Genomic DNA, 19,635 nt, shown 5'->3' with positions numbered 1-19,635 from the left:
TTCAGAACTGGGCTGTGATGGTGGCGGGTGGGCTGGGGAAGAGGCACCAGCCTGAGCCTTCCGGGCACTGTGCCCCACAGCTCTGACCAGCTTCGAGGTGGTGATACAGTACGGACTGGCCACCCCCGAGGGGCTGGCCGTGGACTGGATCGCTGGCAATATCTACTGGGTGGAGAGCAACCTGGACCAGATCGAAGTGGCCAAGCTGGATGGCACCATGCGAACCACGCTGCTGGCCGGGGACATCGAGCATCCCCGCGCCATTGCCCTGGACCCCCGCTACGGGTAAAGTAGGAGGGGACATCGGTCACCGGGACACAGTGGCACCCTTGGGATCGTGTAGGGGGACGAGGCCGTGGGCTCCTGTCTGGGCACACACCCCAGTGCCGATTAGGGAGGCAGAGCTTGGTGTCCCCGTGCTGACCATCCCCGCTCGCTGTCCCTCGCAGGATCCTCTTCTGGACAGACTGGGATGCCAGCCTGCCCCGCATCGAGGCCGCCTCCATGAGTGGCGCGGGCCGGCGCACCATCCACAAGGAGACAGGCTCGGGGGGCTGGCCCAACGGGCTCACCGTCGACTACCTGGAGAAGCGCATCCTCTGGATCGACGCCAGGTAGGACCAGGACGCCCATCTCTGCCCCGCACCTCCCTCTCCTCCATCACCCCGGCTCTCCCATCCCTCCCAGCTCTGGCACTTTCCCCCCACCCCGGCTCCTGCGTTCTTCTGCCTTTTGACTGCTGGGCTGGGAGCAAAAGCCTTTGTTCTGTGGGGCCTGTTTGTGTCTGCAACACATTCCAGCCTTTCATCTGGGTTTTCTCCTCTGACGGGGCTCTGTTCCCTGGCGTAAATCGTCAGCCATCCTCCTCCACGGCATTGAGCAGAGCAGAGGAGGTGGCTGCTTAGATGCTGTGGGTTGTTGCTGTTGGGTTAAAGACCTGTGCCTGGTAGCCGTCTGCCAGCTCTCACCCCTTGTTTCTGCCGGTCACAGGTCAGATGCCATCTACTCAGCCCTGTACGATGGGACGGGGCACATCGAGGTGCTGCGGGGACATGAATACCTGTCACATCCCTTTGCCGTCACGCTGTACGGGGGTGAGGTTTACTGGACCGACTGGCGCACCAACACGCTGGCCAAGGCCAACAAGTGGACAGGGCACAACGTGACGGTGGTGCAGAGGACCAACACACAGCCCTTCGACCTGCAGGTGTATCACCCCTCCCGGCAGCCCCTGGGTGAGGCCTGGGGAAGCGGAGGCAGCGGGACGGGGCGGGGGGAGCACGGTGGGGAGACGGCGCTGGCGCTTGGGGTGCGCCCACACCCACTCGGAGCATCGCGTGGGAGCTGCTCCCACCCCCGTGGCTGCCCCTTCTCACCTTCCAGAGCCGGAGGCTTCTGCTATGGCCCTGGCCACCCAGCAGAGAAGTGTCCTGGGGTGATGAGGCTGATGGGTCATTGTTCCTCGATGGGGCAGGCAGGGTCTGCGAGGTCTGCAGCTCTCTGGGGCTGCCTGGGTAGATGTTCCCTGGAACAGGGACACCGCTGAGTCTTGTCCCCTTTGCAGCTCCTAATCCCTGTGAAGCCAACGGGGGCAAAGGGCCGTGTTCCCACCTCTGCCTCATCAACTACAACCGCACGTTGTCCTGTGCTTGCCCCCACCTCATGAAGCTGGACAAGGACAACACGACCTGCTATGGTAGGGATCTGCCCAGGCCACCCTGGGGCAGGGAGGACAAGCAGGTGCTTCAGAGCCAGCTCTGCAGACCAGGCTGAGGTCCCGTGACCACCCCTCTCATCCTTCTCCCCAGAGTTTAAGAAGTTCCTGCTGTACGCGCGACAGATGGAGATCCGGGGCGTGGACATCGACAACCCCTACTACAACTACATCATCTCCTTCACGGTGCCCGACATTGACAATGTCACCGTGGTGGACTATGACGCCCTGGAGCAGCGCATTTACTGGTCTGATGTCCGCACCCAAACCATCAAGAGAGCCTTCATCAACGGCACCGGTGTGGAGACCGTCGTCTCTGCGGGTGGGTGTGGAGGAGCATCGCCCTGCACGGCTGCTCCCATCAGGTCTCGGAGTGGGGCAGAGCCGCCAGCCTTCCAGAGGCTTCAGCTCCATGAGATCAGCCCTTCCTCTTCATCTGAGACCCATCCAGGCCCTGTTCTTGCAACTAACGAGTCTCCCTTCTCTGTTCCCTTTCAGACCTGCCCAACGCTCATGGCCTCTCTGTGGATTGGGTTTCCAGAAACCTCTTCTGGACCAGCTACGACGCCAACAAGAAGCAGATCAACGTGGCCCGGCTGGACGGCTCCTTCAAGAACGCAGTGATCCAGGGTCTGGACAAGCCTCACTGCCTGGTGGTTCACCCCCTCCAGGGGTAAGTCTGGAGGGATGCGGTGCCAGCGGGCTTGGGGTCAGGCCAGGCGCGTCGAAGGTGCACGTGCGGGCACACGTGTGTGCGCGTGTGACAGTGCACATGTGCGGTGGAGGAGAGAACAGGTTGCTCTCCCTATGTGTCAGCGCGTGTGGGAGGTGTGTGAGAGGAGATGGGGCCGCAGCTCGGGAGGTGTGTGTCTGTCAGCGCACGCAAAGCAGCAGGCTGCGTTTCCGTACATGCGTGCGTGTGCGCAAAGAACGGGCTGCGGATAAGCGTGCATCCAGGAGTGTGTGCCAGTCTGGGTGTGCGTGGGGTTTTGCTGGGCGGGGGTGCACGAGCGCTTGCAAACACCAAACCCCCTCCCGGGTCCCGGCACTGGGGGCGAGGAGGCAGTCAGCAGGGACAGGGATCAGCACAAGGGCTGGCCTCAGCCTGGAGAGCAGGCTGGGGTGGCCGGGGGCTGGGTGGGCAGCGTGTGGGCCACCTCCGTGGGGCTTTTGGAGCTGCCGTGCTCAGTGTCCCCTCACCGGTACAGGAAACTTTACTGGACAGACGGGGACAACATCAGCGTGGCCAACATGGATGGCAGCAACCGCACTCTCCTCTTCAGCAACCAGAAAGGGCCTGTTGGTATGGACCCCCGCCGTGCTCCCCAGTATCACCCTGCCTTGTGCCACCCTTGCTGGCTCTAAAAGCCTCAAGCCCCAGCTCTGGCAGCCCTGGCTCCCCAGGGGGCTGGCAGCTGGTTTGTGCTGGGTCACCCTGAATTGACGTGCCCGTTCTCTCCATCACCCCATCCACTCTGCCAGTCCCATCACACCTCGCAGATGGTGACGGTCCCTGTGTGTCACCTGGACAATGACTGTCCCTTGCTTTCCAGGCCTGGCCATTGACTACCCCGAGAGCAAACTGTACTGGATCAGCTCTGGCAATGGCACCATCAATAGATGCAACCTGGATGGCAGCAACCTGGAGGTGATCGAGTCTGTGAAGAGTCAGCTGAGCAAGGCGACCGCCCTGGCCATCATGGGTGAGAGCTGGCAGGGCGATGGGGGCGGTTCGTGAAGCCCTTTCCCTTTCTCATGGCCCTGCACAAATGCAGACTGCTCATTGCCACCTCTAGCAGCTGTGGAGGGGATGCTTCTCCACCGGAGACTGAGCTCAGACCTCTTTTCCCAGGCCATTGCATGTAAAACTGTGTGAAGCCACCACTCTTTGCTGCTGGGGTGGGAGGGGATGGGGAAAGCTGCTGCATGTTCATCCCTTCTCCTCCCAGGAAACAAGCTGTGGTGGGCTGACCAGGCCTCCGAGAGGATGGGCACCTGCAACAAGAAGGACGGCTCGGAGGTGACAGTGCTACGCAACAGCACCACACTGGTGATGCACATGAAGGTGTACGACGAGAGCATCCAGCAAGGTGAGCGTGTGGTCCCAGGCAGAGGCTCCGCAGGGCCGGGCGGCGGCTCGTCCGCTCCGCCAGGGTGGCCAGGTGGCTGGCTAACCCCATCCCTTCTTGCTGGCCCGAGCCTGGCCCTTGCCCGAGCTGGCGCAGAGCATCCCCATCTCACATGGCTGCCCCTGCCTCTCCCCAGGCACCCGCAGCCCCCAGGGGTGCTCCCTGGCCCCCGGCTGCCCCTCGCCCCCTCACCCCTCTTCTCTCCGTGGCAGCTGGAACCAACCCCTGCAGCCTAAATAACGGTGACTGCTCGCAGCTCTGTCTCCCCACTTCCGAGACCTCCCGGTCCTGCATGTGCACCGCGGGCTACAGCCTGAAGAGCGGGCAGCAGTCCTGCGAAGGTGAGCATGCCTGTCCCCATCCCCTCACCTGAGCTACCCCTCAGAGCAGGGGCACCCCGCAGCCCCCCCGGCCGTGCCTGCTGTGTCCTGCAGCTCCGAGCAAGGTGTGTGTGCCAGCGTGGTGCGCAGGGAGCTCCGGCTGCGTGCGGGCTCCTCCCAACTGCCACACACCTCCCTGCACCCAGTAGTGCTGCGGAGGGATGCTGAGGGTCAGAGCGGGGCCCAGGGGGGGCGGCTCGGGAGGGGCTGTGGGCTCAGGCTGCAGTGAGACCCTCGAGTGGGCTGTCCCTGTGAGGGGCTGGCAGCGATGAGCATGGGCGGCACAGGGCTGCTGCCTGGGCACCAAGGGCTCCGGGTTTAGTGGGAGGAGGGGAGCAGGACTGCACGGTGGGAGCCCTCAAAGGAGAGGTGAAATCCTCGCTGTCAGCACTAGGTTTGGGTCACTGACTCGCCTCAATCACTGGGAACGGGACTGAGCAGCTGGCACGGCATTTGCTCTGCAAATTCCCAGTCTCTGCCTAGTTTGCCACTGCCTCCCTCAGGAGGGAAGAGCCCCCCCACTCCCTGGTCACTGCCAGGGCCTCTCAAAGGCTGTTTTTGTGCAAAATGTTCTTGGTGGTTTTGGAGGGGGCTGGCAGAGCTGCTGCACCATCTGGGTCAGGGCAGGGACTGAATAATAAGCGGTGCCCTGACCCAGATGCAGCGTGGAGTCTTTGCCAGTGCTCGGGGGTGGAGGTGGCTCTGGAAAGAGGCCTCGCTCGTGCCTCCCTTGTGCCCTCACCTGGGTCAGGACCCCTTGAACAGGCTGCTCTGGGGCTTGCAGTCTCCAGGGAGGTCCGAGCAGGGCCCGCTGGCACACAGACCCTTTGCAGAGCTGAGCAGGGAAGGGCTTTGCGGCAGTTTCCTGGGTTCCTGCCCCAGCCATCAGAAACCTCATCCCTGACTGTGTCCATGCTTGGTTTAGAGCAGGTTGTTTCCTGCCCTCTTTCCACAAGGTTCCCCATTCCTTCCCCTGCCCAGTGTGTCTGTGAAAGCCATCCCATCCTGATCATGGAGGACTCGGTCCCCTCTCACACAGGGACCCAAGTTGAGCAGGGGCATCCCTCCTTCCATGAGAAGCCAGAGTGCTGCAAAGCTTTAGGAGCGTGCTACGCACGTGCTGCCCGTGTAAACACGCCACCCCCATGCCCGCAGCACCGTGGGCAGGATCAGGCACTCAGTGTCCAGCAGGATTGCCTCCCTCGCCACCTCCCCAGCTGCCTGTGGAGCTGCCACTCACGCTGCCAGCCCACGTCTCACATGCGTCAGCCTCAGAGTCAGCCGAGAGGTGGGCGTAGGGGCTGCCTGGGCGGGGATGCTTCAGGCAGCTGCACAGCCGGCGGTCAGGTCCAGCCAGCACAGTTCAGCCCTGCCCTGCTTGTCCCTCTGCTGTCCTGGGCCATCTGTCTGGGCTGGGGACTCGAGGTGCTGCTGTCGTGGCAGGGTTGAGCCTCCCACCAGCGCTGCCAGGCTCGTGATCCTTGCAGTCTTCCATGAGTTGTGGCTGTCCATTCAAGGGACAGCGTGTGGTTTGTGGGAGGTGCCTGACTGTCCCCGCATCTGTGTCGCAGGCGTTGGCTCCTTCCTCCTGTATTCGGTCCACGAGGGGATCCGTGGCATTCCACTGGACCCCAACGACAAGTCAGATGCTCTTGTGCCTGTGTCAGGCACCTCCCTGGCCGTGGGGATCGACTTCCACGCAGGTGAGGTGGGGGTTGGCAGCAGGACAACAGGGCTGGAAAGGTCGGGGAGGGGGAGCGTGAGGGGGACCATTGTCAGACCCTCCTTTGGCAGTGCTCTGCCCTAGAACATCCCCCTCGACAGCTCCGGGTGAGGGAGGGTTTCAGGTCCCCATGCCACGGCCTTGGGGTGCGGCTCAGCCTGGGTCTGTGCCACCCTTGGGGTGACCCAAAGGCCATCACTGACACCCATTCTCCTGTCTGGCCCTTCTCAGAGAACGACACAATTTACTGGGTTGACATGGGTCTGAGCACCATTAGCCGAGCCAAGCGGGACCAGACGTGGCGGGAGGACGTGGTCACCAATGGCATTGGCCGTGTGGAGGGCATCGCCGTGGACTGGATCGCTGGTGAGAGGGGGCTCTGGAGCAGAGAGAAGTGGGTAGGTGGTCGGGAAGCGGGGCTCACATGGGTGTTCACTGTCCCCCCTCTGCAGGAAACATCTACTGGACTGACCAGGGCTTCGATGTCATCGAGGTGGCCAGGCTGAACGGGTCCTTCCGCTATGTGGTCATCTCCCAGGGGCTGGACAAGCCACGTGCCATCACGGTCCATCCGGAGAAGGGGTGAGACACCACACAAAGACACCCGGAGAGGGCTGTCAGCTAGGGGGTGGGCACATATCAGAGACCCCCGGCAGCCTCCCAGCAGAGCCATGCAGTTTGCACACAGTGGAGGAGGACTCCTGCCGCACCAAGGGACAGGCCCCTGGTGACCAAACCAGCTGGGTTTAACCAACCTTTCACTGATGGGCTGAGCTTCCTGGGAGCTCCCTGTGACTTCGTGGGTGCCAGCACCTTGGAAAATCCCAGGGGCACCTCCCCGGACTAGCTCCGGCTTTGGGCCATGTCACAGGGAGAAGAGAGTTGTTTGGATCTGGGGAAAGATGGAGAACAGCACCTTACGTGCCTGGCACACGGGCTGATTTCTGGGCTGCATCCAGCTGCAATGCAGCGCTCCTTTCTGCAGCTGCAGCGTGGTCTGCAAGCTGGCAGCAGCCAGGAGGCTGGCAGATCACCAGGGCCTGGACTGAGGCCCTGGTGTGGAGGGATGAAACGGAGAGGTGGTTTTCCTCTGCTTTGATGGCCAGAAATCCCAAGGATGCTGGTTTTGGCCAGCCCCGTGGTGATGTCCCTGCTGTCTCCTGCAGGTATCTGTTCTGGACGGAGTGGGGGCAGTACCCCCGCATCGAACGGTCGCGCCTGGACGGGACCGAGCGAATGGTGCTGGTGAACGTCAGCATCAGTTGGCCCAACGGGATATCCGTCGACTACGAGGTACAGGCACTGGCTGGGAGGACGGTGCTGTGCTGGGGCCTGGCAGGAGTGTGCCAGTCCCAAGGGTCCCTGCTGCTGGGGTCTCTGGAGACACGGCTGCACTCCCCAGAGCCCTGGAGCCTCCTCTCCAGTTCAGGGAGGGCTACCCAGGGTGGTTGTCTTCTGCACTCTGGGACCTTAGGCTGGCTGTGGTGGGAGGTGCAGAGGGTGCCTTAGTGCCACCCCGGTGCTCTGCTCCATTGCTGACTGGGATGTTTTCGCATCGCCTCAGGATGGGAAGCTTTACTGGTGCGATGCCCGGACAGACAAGATTGAACGAATTGACTTAGAGACGGGCGAAAATCGAGAGGTCGTCCTGTCCAGCAACAACATGGACATGTTCTCTGTGTCGGTCTTTGAGGAGTACATTTACTGGAGCGATAGGTACGGTGTCCGAGGGGTCTGGCAGTGCCAGGGGTGCCCTGGGCACCGGCTGTGTGGGAGGGCGGGGGGAGATGGTGGGTGCTATGAGGAAGGTGGCGAAGCTGGGTCCTGCCACAGGGTGCTGCTGGGGTGGGCCCCGTGTCGGTTGCTCAGTGACTCTGTCCTTTCTTAGGACTCATGCGAATGGCTCCATCAAAAGAGGCAACAAGGACAATGCCACCGAGTCGGTGTCCCTGCGGACAGGGATTGGCGTGCAGCTCAAGGACATCAAAGTCTTCAACCGGGCCAGGCAGAAGGGTGCGTACAGGAGCAGGGTGTCAGCCCCTCGTACAGTGCTGCTGAGCGCTGACGGCCGCCCGGGCTGGGCTCCCACGGCAGGCAGATGTGGAGAGGGAGATGGGAACAAATGGGCCACTGTGTCATCATCAAAGAACTGTGTCGCGCCGTGGGCTGAGCCTGTTTCTTCACCCGCTTCCTCTGGGAGCGGGGAGAGGTGAAAAGCAGCCGAGCGGGAGCATCCTCCTGCGCAGAGCCTGCCCAGTCCCTTGAACAATCCCCCCCCTTTCCTCCCCAGGCACCAACATCTGTGCCCAGAGCAACGGGGGCTGCCAGCAGCTCTGCCTGTTCCGGGGCAGCGGGCAGAGGACGTGCGCCTGTGCCCACGGCATGCTGTCCGAGGACGGGGTGAGCTGCCGTGACTACGATGGCTACCTGCTGTATTCGGAGCGCACCATCCTCAAGAGCATCCACCTCTCGGACGAGAACAACCTCAATGCGCCCATCAAGCCCTTCGAGGATGCAGAGCACATGAAGAACGTCATTGCCCTGGCCTTCGACTACCGCTACGGCTCCAAGGGCAGCAATCGCATATTCTACAGCGACATCCACTTCGGCAACATCCAGCAGATCAATGACGACGGCACAGGGCGCAAGACCATCGTGGAGAGTGAGTGTCACAGGGCTCCCTCTGCGTGTGTCTGCCCTCAGACCCCTCTTTTCTGTTCTGCCTCACCACCTCTTCCTGAACTCCCTCATGCTTCGCCCAAGGGCTTTTTTTCCTTTTCTTGATTAATGATTTTTGGTGTTTTCGAGAGGCGTTTTGAGTGGCAGCTGTTAAGGGTTCAGCTGTGAGCTTTCTACTGGAGCCTCTGGAAGAGGCAGCAGCCTGTGGTAGAGGACACAAGTGACAGGCGCAGTCTGCAGAGCTTGTTCTGGCAAGGAGGGCGTATCACAAGGCTTAGGCGTGCACGTGGGTATGCATCGCTCTAGAAACAAGGCACTGCAGCAAACTTTGGATCTGCTCTGTGTTTGCATTTGACTTCCAAGACAGACCCAGTGAGCATGAGCAAACCTTGCCATGCCTGGCCCTGTTTTCAGCTCCAGCCCTCGGTTTGCACTTGGTTGGTTTTATTGGCTCCTACAGCAGTCTAAAAGACCACGTCTGTTGCTCTGCATCACTAGGGAGCGCCTCCAGCAAGGGCTATAGATGTGCTTGCTAATGAGTGTATTTACATTTGGCACTTGGGATAGCTGTTACCACTGAGATCAGGAGAGCAGGACCCATCTCTCATAGCCAGTTCATTAAACCTTTTGCTGATTGTTAACAAGGGAGGAAGGATGGGTGTACAGTTCAAGTTCCTGTCCTGGGAGATGAAGAGAAGGTCTCCCTGGTCAGACATGGGTCTTCGTCTTGTCATTTTGTGCCTCTGGGCCTCAGCTCTCCCCAGGCAGAGGGAGACCCTTCCCTTCCCAGTGCCACTGCTGCAGGGACAGGGGGACCCAGAGCAGAGCCCAACCAGCACAGGGGAGATGATCAGAGCATGTGCTTGAAATCCAAGTTCAAGTCCTCATTTCATCATAGGTGAACATCACTCAGCCTTCCTTCAAGGAAGTGTCATTACCTGGTTGGTAACAGAGATCTGCCCAGGAGGCCCCTGCAGTCTCCTGGGGTCTCAGCTCACCCATTAGCACAGACACAGTGCAGCCCTGCTGAGTCCCCCCAGGTGCTGCCACATTGGCGCGGCGTTAGCAAGCAGCCAGAGCCTCTGAGGGATTATTTTTGGGGTGTAATTAAAAGCAATAACTTCAGGCTGCTGACAAAGCCGTGTCCAAGTGTCACAGTCAGCACTGGCTGTGCAGAGTGAGCCGAGCAGCCTTGCAGGATCACGGGCTGGACATGACCCTTGCCTGTCCTCCCCTCCTGCAGACGTGGGCTCAGTGGAGGGGCTGGCGTACCACCGTGGCTGGGACACGCTGTACTGGACAAGCTACACCACCTCCACCATCACCCGCCACACTGTGGACCAGAGCCGTCTGGGGGCTTTCGAGAGGGAGACAGTGATCACCATGTCGGGGGACGATCACCCCAGGGCCTTCGTGCTGGACGAGTGCCAGAAGTGAGTGGCCATCGGTGGTCCGGCCAGCCCGCCCAGGGGTCCATGCGGTCCCAGGGCCAGCGTCCAGGCAGCCACCCTTCCACTGGGGAGGAAGCACTGGTTCCTGGTACAGAGCGTATTGGACCCTGCGAGGAAAGGCCCTGTGCCCCCCCCTCCCCACCAACAGCCCAAAGCAAAGACAGAAACCCCGTCCCATCCCTTCTCCGGCCGGCTGGTGCCATGGGGCACCATGTTTGTCAGCTGGCTGCAGTGGCCTCATTTATCCCCCTCCCACCCCTTTTTGTGTGGGGACAATGTCCCATCTTCCCAAAGTCTCTGGAAGCCCCACAGCAGCAGAGGGGTGGGCTGAGCCAACACGTACGTGGCAGAGAGCAGCTGGGGTTGCAAAGGCATCACGTGTCTGTCCCCTTCCAGCCTGATGTTCTGGACCAACTGGAACGAGCAGCACCCCAGCATTATGCGCGCCACCCTCTCTGGTGCCAACGTCCTCATCATCATTGACCAGGACATACGGACACCCAATGGGCTGGCCATTGACCACAAAGCCGAGAAGATCTACTTCTCTGATGCCACACTGGACAAAATTGAACGCTGTGAATATGATGGCTCCCACCGCCACGTGAGTCCAGACCTGGCCCCAGCAGCAGAGACTGGGGAGAAGAGTAGTGATTGTTGAAACTGGGGCTGGCACCTTGTTAGAGGAAAGCAGAGCTGTTCCTGGGGCATGGCGGGGGTCGGGCCTTCCCCGGGGCAGGCACCCAGGGACACGCTGCGTTTTGGGGTGGTGCTGGGGGCTGCGTCCCACAGCCGGGTTCCCTCATGCTCACAGTTTGCCAATGTCCGGCAGGTGATCCTGAAATCGGAGCCCGTGCATCCCTTTGGCCTGGCTGTCTACGGCGATTACATCTTCTGGACGGACTGGGTGCGCAGGGCTGTTCAACGAGCCAACAAGTATGTGGGCACTGACATGAAGCTTCTGCGTGTTGACATCCCGCAGCAGCCCATGGGCATCATTGCCGTGGCCAACGACACCGACAGCTGTAAGGACACGCCGCAGCCCACCCGTCACCCACAGCCTCACCGCCATGGGCCCCCTCTCCCCTACCTCTGCCCCCTCTCTCGGGTAGCTCAGCCCCGCTGCCAGACAGCACTGCTCTTCCACCCCGTCTGCAGGCCAGGGGAAGGAACCCATCCCACCATCCTTCCTGGCCTGTCATTGCCCCTTTGGGACCCTCACACCAAGGCCTGTCCGTCTCTGTACCTTGTGAAGGCTAGAGAGAGAGAATTTGCCCCATTTGTGCTCTTCCCAGGGCATCCTCCTTGCAAGGTGTGGGTAGACTGGATGCCCCCAACCCCATGGATCCCCCATAGCCCCATCTGAAGAGCCCAGGGAGGAACCCCTACTTTTTGTCTCCCCATCAGGGAGGACAAGGGGAAAGGACTGCTGAGACTGTCCCTGGTTGACTGCTCTCCATTTCTCCTAGGTGAGCTGTCCCTGTGCAGGGTGAACAACGGTGGCTGTCAGGATCTCTGCCTGCTCACGCCCAAAGGACACGTCAACTGCTCCTGCCGTGGCGAGCGCGTCTTGCAGGAGGATTTCACCTGCAAAGGTGGAGGGGAGGTGGAAGCTGATGGGGATGGGCAGGGGAGGAGGAGAGGCCGGTCTCAGCCTGGCAGAGCTGACGTTCCCCGTGCCCTCCCCAGCCCTGAATTCCACCTGCAATGTGCACGATGAGTTCGAGTGTGGGAACGGCGACTGCATTGACTTCAGCCGGACCTGCGATGGCGTGGTCCACTGCAAGGACAAGTCAGATGAGAAGCAGTCCTACTGCAGTAAGGTTCCTCCTCTTGCTGCTTTGCTCGAACACACACATGCACCCCCTTGGCACGTGCAGGCACCCTGCTCGAGCTGCCAGCTCTGTTTGGCAAAGGGAGCCGGGACTCCTGCGTGTCTTCTCGTGTCCCTCAAGCACCCACAGTCCCTCTTGCCTTCCCAGAGATGAACCCAGCCAGGTTTTAAGGGCTCCAGACATTTTCTAGTTTTGGAGGGCAGACTGGAGGGTGGGACACCTTAAGCTGACCCAGTGGGGGCTGCAACACCAACCCTCGGGTTCTGGGCTGGACAGAGGTGATGTTGCCAGCACAGCACAAGGGAGCCCATTTCCTAATCATGTCTGTGTAGTTTCTTCCCCTGATGAAGGGTCCCTGAGGAGCTGAGACGCCTGGGGGTGCTGGCCCTCCCCTCGCACTCACCTCCTCCTCCTCCTCCTCCCTTGCAGGCAGCCGCAAGTGCAAGAAGGGTTACCTTCACTGCATGAATGGGCGCTGCATCGCCAGCCGCTACTGGTGCAATGGCGTGGATGACTGCGGGGACAACTCGGACGAAGTGCCGTGCAACAGTAAGCAGCATGGCTGGCTCCCGGCCAGCCCTTGCCAGGGCTCAGTCAGCTGTCTGGGACAGGGACAGAGTGCTTTGGCAGAGAGTTACCTTCAGCTTGACAGGATCAGAGCAGAGCCGGGGCTTAACGGAGAGTCAAGGTCTAAATCCTACTTGTGCTGCTTGTGCCACAGATGACTTTGTAAAGCTCACTCCCTGACAGCTGGGAGGAGGAATTCCGAGCATGGTCGTTTAGTACCCAGAGCCTCCCCAGAGCAGTGGTTTGACAGCCAGGAGGAGCACAAGGTGGTGGCGAGGTGCAGTGTTGCTGCTCCCCATGGCTCCCATGCTCCTGAAAAAAGAGCACGCAAGCATCCCCAAGGGCAGCATCCCTTTGGAGCTGCAGGGCTGCCGCAGCCTGTCTGCTTGGTTCAGAACCTAACGGGGAAGGTCAGGAGCTTCTTCCCTGAGCCCATCCAGGCCAGCTCGGGAAACGGGCTCAGGCTGCCAGGCAGAGTGTGTGAGCCAGAGAGGCACCGAGTCTCAGCCGGGAGGGGACCAGAGCTGGGAGTGCAGAATCAGGTGGTCTGTAGCTGTGCTGGGCAGTGGGGTAGTGTGCATGCATGCATGTCCACAGCATGAGTGGGGGGCCGTGGGGTGGCTGTACACGCTGGGTCCCTCCAGCCCAGACTCACCCACTGTGGGGGCTTCCCCCTTGCAGAAACCAGCTGTGCTGCTACCGAGTTTCGCTGCCGAGATGGGAGCTGCATTGGGAATTCGAGCCGCTGTAACCAGTTCATCGATTGCGAGGATGCTTCAGATGAAATGAACTGCAGTGAGTGCCCCAGCTGCTGTCCCATGTTCCCTGCTGCCTCCCCAGCTCTGCCTTGCTGTAGCTTTGGAGATGCTCCTGCCCTCTGCACCTGTGGGCAGGGGGCCGGGTCCCTGCACCTCATTTCAGGCTTTGGGAATTGTGCTGAATCAGGGAGGGAGAAGAGCCCTGGCTCCCATCCCGTCAGCAGTGGCCAGCCCAGGTTAGCCCACCGGCTGGGACCAGCAGCCCGTGACTGCAGCCCCCCCATGCCATGTTTGGCAACTCGCCACCCGACAGCCCATCAGAAGTGCTTAACATGGTCCCAGCAGCTCGAGGCACATATGGGGCAGAGTCAGCTCTGTGCTGCTCTGGGGAGGGAGGGGCTGTCAGCCGCAGGGCAAGGGCTTGTGCTGCGCGGTGGGAGCTGGCACCGAAGGGCTGTGCCACCGGCGAGCAGCACCCGTCATCCGGGGCTCCTGGTGTGGTTCCTTCCAGCTGCCACCGACTGCAGCAGCTATTTCAAGCTGGGGGTGAAGGGTACCACGTTCCAGAAGTGCGAACACACCTCTCTGTGCTATGCTCCAAGCTGGGTGTGTGATGGGGCCAATGATTGTGGAGACTACTCAGATGAGCGCAACTGCCCAGGTGAGAACAGGGAGAGAAAAGGGGGTCGGGCCGGGGAGAGCAGGGGCATTGCCCCAACCCTCTGGCCGGGAGCTCCTGTTTGGGGTGTTTCGGGTGGTGGATGCTTTGTTTGCACACCGGGGCCATCGTCCTTTGCCGGTGAAGCTCCTGCATGGAGTGTGCTGCAGGGCGCCGATCAGTGCGGGATCACAGAGGGCTTTTGGGGAGGAATCCTTCAAAGTCAGGTAGTTCTGGGTTGGGAGGAAGCAGGACGTACCCATGCCGCCACCCTTACTGACATTTCCTTCACAAACCAGGCGGGAGGAAACCCAAGTGTCCAGCCAATTACTTCGCCTGCCCAAGCGGGAGGTGCATCCCCATGACTTGGACCTGTGACAAAGAGGACGACTGCGAAAACGGAGAAGACGAGACTCACTGCAGTGAGCGGCAGGGTGGGGAGAGCAAGGACTCCGGGGTGATAGCACGGGGTGGCAAGCAAAAGCATGCTGGAGGGGAAGCAGGACCCTTTCCTCTCTCTGACATCCCTTTGCCAAGGACCAGACTCCAGATTCTTCCACCTCTGTGGCCTTACTTCACAAGCTTGAACAACTGTGACCAATGCAAATGTCCTTGTGTGTTTGTTTGCTCCACACATGCATGAGTGTCCATGGTCATTGAAGGTGGCCAGTTATGGCTCACCTGAGTTATGTTTTTAGTTCCAACCTCCCTGAACAAACCCCAAACAATGCTTAGGAACTGGGGAACCTCCCCAGCTTCAGAATGGGGAATCCCACACCAGCCCTACAGCCGCAGTGCCATGGCGTGTGGGCACTGCCAGGTCTGGGCGAGCAGCAGCCCCAGCACCACCCTGGGCTCCAGCCCTGGAGCTCAGCTGGCCCAGCCTGGCTGTGGTCTGCTGCCGTGTCCTTCCAGATGCATTGCCCTAGCTCTGACCCCCCTCCTCTCCTTCTCTCCCAGACAAGTTCTGCTACCCTGTGCAATTTGAGTGCAACAACCACCGCTGCATCTCCAAGCTCTGGGTGTGTGACGGGGCAGACGACTGCGGGGATGGTTCTGATGAGGACAGCCGCTGCCGTGAGTCTTCTCCAGCCCCTGCTCTGACCTCTCTCAATCCCTGCCTGTGCTGCTGCTCCATCTTTCTGTATTCCTGCCTCTGCCCATCCCTTCTCCCACCCTTGCTTTGCTGTGCCACAATTCTCACTGCTCCCCTGGGTTCTGTATCTTGGGGACCCCGAGGTGTGGGGGCATGTGGCCCCAGTGCCAGTTCTCCAGCAGTGGGGGGTGACTGGCTGCCTTCCTGCTTCTCCCTTCCCCAGGGCTGACCACCTGCAGCACAGGATCCTTCCAGTGCCCCGGCACCTACGTGTGCGTGCCGGAGCGCTGGCTCTGTGACGGAGACAAGGACTGTGCAGATGGAGCTGATGAGACCCTTGCTGCTGGTTGCTGTGAGTCCCCAGAGGGCTGGTGCGTGGTGGGGCCAGGGGCTGGAGAGGAGCAGAGTGTAGCGCAGGCAGAGCTGCCAGGGGGGCTAGCCCCACTCCCAGGGGGTCACTGTTGGTAGCGGGTGGGATGCCTTGTCCTGGCCACTTCCCTGCCAGGCTTGCAGGAGGAAACTGCGGTGCTGTGGTCACAGCAAACCTGGACAAGGGGACGTTTGGGTGCCTTTCCTTGACTCCGAGGAGAGGAGGAGCATCATCCCGTGGAGCAATAGCCAGAGGCACCACGTTGCCCGGGTGTTTTTCACAGCCACAGGACAAGGCACAGGCCTGGGCTCAAGCTAGGGGCAAAGGAGTGGGCTGTGCCTTGTATTTTGTCCCCAGCGCCCCAAAGACGAAGGGCTTGGGGGGCAGGCAGGAGAGCCCATGGTCTGGCAGGGGGCTGACAGTGATGCCTCGTTGCAGTGTACAACAACACGTGCGATGAGCGGGAGTTCATGTGCGGAAACCGCCAGTGCATTCCCAAGCACTTCGTCTGCGACCACGATGACGACTGCGGCGACGGCTCGGATGAGTCCCCGGAGTGTGGTGGGTGTCTATGGGACTGGGGAGGACAGCGAGGGCCGTATCTCCTCAAGCATTGGCCTCGGCAGCCGTGCTGGGTCTCCTGGGCTTTGAGATGGGACCCTGGGAAGGTCTTCATCATCCGGAAGGGGTTTGACATGAGAACGGGGTGAGGGCGAACCAGGAGAGGGAGCAGGAGGGGTTCAGTGCCCGAGAGCCACAGCAGAGCTGTCTGCCCCCCGCCCCTGCTGCAGGGTGCCTGCCCCGGCACAGAGCAGTTTTGGAGAGAGGCAAAACCACCTGCGTTTGCCACCTCCTTGGTCCTGTGGTGCAGCCCTGTCCCCAGGCGGGCTGCAGGGCGCTTTGAGCATCCGTGCCACGGCTCTGCGCAGCCCAGCCGCCGCGGTGCTCCCGGCCGGCTCGGGACGGTGGGCTGTGCCGCCTGAGCCCTCTGCTCTCCCCCAGAATACCCCACCTGCGGCCCCCACGAGTTCCGCTGCGCCAACGGCCGCTGCCTCAGCAACAGGCAGTGGGAGTGCGACGGCGAGTTTGACTGCCACGACCACTCGGACGAGGCGCCCAAGAACCCACGCTGCACCAGCCCAGGTACCTGCGGGGGCCGCGGCCGGGGAGCGGGGCCGCCCGGCCGCCTCGCGCTGACCACCGCCACTCCCCCCTCTGCCCCGCTGCAGAGAACAAGTGCAACGACTCCTTCTTCCTCTGCAAGAACGGGAAGTGCATCCCGGAGGCACTGCTTTGCGACAACAACAACGACTGCACAGATGGCTCGGATGAGCTCAACTGCTTCATCAACGAGTGTCTCAACAAGAAGCTGAGCGGCTGCTCCCAGGAGTGCGAGGACCTCAAGATCGGATACAAGGTAGGGGCCTGCAGCCTGGGAAGGTCGGCTGGAGGAATGCTCTCCTGCTCCCTTCCTCCTCTGCAGAGACTCTTAGTGTGAGGCTTGCTTCTCTCCTGCACCAGCTGGGCAAGGGTTGCACACACGGGTGCTTTTGGCCCGTGCTTGTGTGTGCTGCTCTTGCATCTGCAAGCTGTCTGTGCCTGAGCCCTCTTGTCCCGTCGTGATGCCTGTCACGTCCCAGCGTGTGGGCCCTGGGTGTGTCTAACAGCTCTGGGTTGCTTCCTGCAGTGTAGATGCCGTCCTGGGTTCCGGCTGAAGGACGATGGGAAAACCTGCATTGACATCGATGAGTGCTCCACCACCTATCCCTGCAGCCAGAAGTGCATCAACACTCTGGGGAGCTACAAGTGTCTGTGCATAGAAGGCTACAAGCTCAAACCTGACAACCCCACCAGCTGTAAAGCTGTCACAGGTGAGAGGCAGGGGTGGACTCAGAGGCAGGGGTGCTCTTCTGGTGACCATGGGGTGCTGCTGGTGTTGGGGTCGATCACGGTGCTCTGCAAGGCGACGTAGCTGCACCTGACTCATGAAGGAGAGCTGGGAAGCAGTGGGGCAGGAGGGCGGCAGGTCCATAGGGAATTTGCCCGTGTCCCGGCGGCACATCCCTGACATGTCTCGTGGTTTCCCTGTGCAGACGAAGAGCCCTTCCTCATCTTTGCCAACCGGTACTACCTGAGGAAGCTCAACCTGGATGGCTCCAACTACACGCTGCTCAAGCAGGTGCGGGGGGAGCTGGGAGCAGGAGGAGGCACCAGCCCCACGTGGATGAGGGTTTGGGGTTGGAGAGGGGCCCTGCAGGGCACAAGACCTGCCAGCCTGGGAGCTTGGGCTCTTGGCTTCCCAGGCAGCTGGTAGATCCTGTATAAACAACAGCTCTCACTGTGAGTATGCAGGAGGTCCCGTGTAAATAGTAGCTCTTTGGTAGCAGAACTTTATAAGGTAGGGGCTGCACAACGGTCGTCCGTAGGTGCTTTTAACTTCTCTGCTGCAGAGACTGGGAATTGAGGCTGGGGGTTCACTGGTCTTTGGAAAGCCCCTGTGACTCTCTGCTAGCAGGCGAGGCCATTTCAACACTTCTCCCTTCCTCCCAGGGGCTAAACAACGCGGTGGCTCTGGATTTTGACTATCGGGAGCAGATGATCTACTGGACAGATGTCACCACACAGGGCAGCATGATCCGCCGCATGCACATCAATGGGAGCAACGTTCAGGTGGGGGACTGAAGCTGGTCCTCACCCACCTCCTGCAGAGAGGGGCTGCCTGGAGCCGCCCAGACTGGCACCGGGGCCACTGGGGAAGAGGGCACAAGCCCTGGTGATCACTGGGCTCGGGGCATCAGCCCAGGTTGCTACGGGGATGTTTTGCAGCACCATCCCAATCAGAGGTGGGCTCCACACTGCCCCAAAGCATTGGGCAAGGAGGGTTGGGAAAAGAGAAGAGTGAGGAAAGGGAGCTGGGCAGGACCGTCTGCAGGAGCGATGTGCCAGGGAAGGGGATGTCATCCCTGAGGGACCAGGGCAGTATCTGGCTCTCCCTGTTAAGCCCCAACATCTCTGTTTTCTCCCAACAGGTTCTTCACCGTACCGGCCTCAGCAACCCCGATGGACTGGCTGTGGACTGGGTGGGAGGCAACCTGTACTGGTGCGACAAAGGCCGGGACACCATCGAAGTGTCAAAGCTCAACGGAGCCTACCGCACTGTGCTGGTGAACTCGGGCCTGCGTGAGCCCCGGGCACTGGTGGTGGATGTGCAGAATGGGTGAGAGCCCGAGGGATCTGGTCCTTCCCCTCTGCGCAGGGAGGGGGCTGGTGGTCCCTAGGCCATCTTGCCATAGTTCCTGGAGGCCAGGAGATGGGACGAGGCCTTTCCTCCTCACCTCCAGGACACCTGGCTGCTTCTCCCTGCCCTTCACCCACACGCCCAAGCGCCTTGGTTTAGCCACGCTACGGGCAGAGTGCGGCCACTGCTTGGGCCAGGCTCAGCCTCCCTCTGCTCTTCTGTTTCATCCCCAGTTACCTATACTGGACGGACTGGGGGGACCACTCCCTGATCGGGAAGATCGGCATGGATGGCACCAACCGCAGCGTCATCGTTGACACCAAGATAACCTGGCCCAATGGCCTCACCCTCGACTACATCAACAGCCGGATCTATTGGGCTGATGCACGGGAGGACTACATCGAGTTTGCCAGCCTGGATGGCTCCAACCGCCACACGGGTGAGGGCACCGGGGCTCCTGGGGTGCTGCCAGGCTTTTGTGGGGTGTGGGCTTTGGATTGTTCATTGGAGCTGGAGCCAGGGCTACCGGGCACGGTCCCCAGCTCTGGCAGCTCCTCTGTGCCTCTGACCAGGGGAAGAGGTTTGCTGGAAAGAGGTTTGTTCCCTGGAGGAAGGCTGTGCCGTGGGAGGGGTGGCGTGGGGCAGCCCTTCGCTGAGCCGCCCGCTCCCCCTTGCAGTGCTGAGCCAGGACATCCCGCACATCTTTGCGCTCACCCTCTTTGAGGATTTCATTTACTGGACCGACTGGGAGACCAAGTCCATCAACCGGGCCCACAAGACCACGGGAGCCAACAAGACGCTGCTGATCAGCACGCTGCACCGGCCCATGGACATCCACATCTACCACCCCTACCGCCAGCCTGACGGTGGGCTGCGTGGCCGGGGCGGAGGGGCTGGGGTGGCCTGGTGCTGGAGGTTGGGGCTGGGCACGACACCAGGGTGGGGAGGGCATGCAGGATGGGGGTGCAGGGTGAGAAGGGGGTCTCACAGCTGGGGGTTCACGTGCCACGCTGAGGGTCCCCTGCCTTGGTCTGACTCGC

General features: G+C 61.1%; 1 protein-coding gene across 7 annotated transcripts in view; it reads left to right on the top strand.

Annotated features, from left to right (window-relative positions):
• LRP1 (LDL receptor related protein 1) overlaps positions 1–19,635 on the top strand; it is an 89,190-nt gene that overhangs the window by 55,495 nt on the left and 14,060 nt on the right. For 5 of the 7 annotated variants that reach the window (XM_042796429.1, XM_042796427.1, XM_042796431.1 and 2 more), the window contains 37 exons: positions 81–285; positions 450–614; positions 991–1,235; positions 1,565–1,696; positions 1,809–2,036; positions 2,213–2,387; positions 2,923–3,017; positions 3,268–3,417; positions 3,664–3,804; positions 4,056–4,184; positions 5,795–5,926; positions 6,178–6,312; positions 6,399–6,528; positions 7,113–7,239; positions 7,511–7,662; positions 7,835–7,959; positions 8,237–8,608; positions 9,869–10,058; positions 10,473–10,677; positions 10,906–11,098; positions 11,543–11,668; positions 11,763–11,891; positions 12,338–12,457; positions 13,157–13,270; positions 13,745–13,894; positions 14,191–14,325; positions 14,852–14,968; positions 15,211–15,339; positions 15,796–15,918; positions 16,360–16,500; positions 16,587–16,774; positions 17,045–17,228; positions 17,451–17,536; positions 17,908–18,027; positions 18,387–18,574; positions 18,829–19,034; positions 19,273–19,461. In XM_042796429.1, coding sequence (XP_042652363.1) covers positions 81–285; positions 450–614; positions 991–1,235; positions 1,565–1,696; positions 1,809–2,036; positions 2,213–2,387; positions 2,923–3,017; positions 3,268–3,417; positions 3,664–3,804; positions 4,056–4,184; positions 5,795–5,926; positions 6,178–6,312; positions 6,399–6,528; positions 7,113–7,239; positions 7,511–7,662; positions 7,835–7,959; positions 8,237–8,608; positions 9,869–10,058; positions 10,473–10,677; positions 10,906–11,098; positions 11,543–11,668; positions 11,763–11,891; positions 12,338–12,457; positions 13,157–13,270; positions 13,745–13,894; positions 14,191–14,325; positions 14,852–14,968; positions 15,211–15,339; positions 15,796–15,918; positions 16,360–16,500; positions 16,587–16,774; positions 17,045–17,228; positions 17,451–17,536; positions 17,908–18,027; positions 18,387–18,574; positions 18,829–19,034; positions 19,273–19,461 — 5,871 coding nt within the window. The remainder of the gene's footprint in view (positions 1–80; positions 286–449; positions 615–990; positions 1,236–1,564; positions 1,697–1,808; positions 2,037–2,212; positions 2,388–2,922; positions 3,018–3,267; positions 3,418–3,663; positions 3,805–4,055; positions 4,185–5,794; positions 5,927–6,177; positions 6,313–6,398; positions 6,529–7,112; positions 7,240–7,510; positions 7,663–7,834; positions 7,960–8,236; positions 8,609–9,868; positions 10,059–10,472; positions 10,678–10,905; positions 11,099–11,542; positions 11,669–11,762; positions 11,892–12,337; positions 12,458–13,156; positions 13,271–13,744; positions 13,895–14,190; positions 14,326–14,851; positions 14,969–15,210; positions 15,340–15,795; positions 15,919–16,359; positions 16,501–16,586; positions 16,775–17,044; positions 17,229–17,450; positions 17,537–17,907; positions 18,028–18,386; positions 18,575–18,828; positions 19,035–19,272; positions 19,462–19,635) is intronic. The other 2 variants (XM_042796430.1, XM_042796428.1) reach the window with 1 other exon arrangement.

Source organism: Tyto alba, unplaced genomic scaffold (genome assembly GCF_018691265.1).
Source record: "Tyto alba isolate M040663 unplaced genomic scaffold, T.alba_DEE_v4.0 Super-Scaffold_23, whole genome shotgun sequence".
Classification (NCBI taxonomy): domain Eukaryota; kingdom Metazoa; phylum Chordata; class Aves; order Strigiformes; family Tytonidae; genus Tyto; species Tyto alba.
This window is presented reverse-complemented; position numbering and strand designations above follow the sequence as displayed.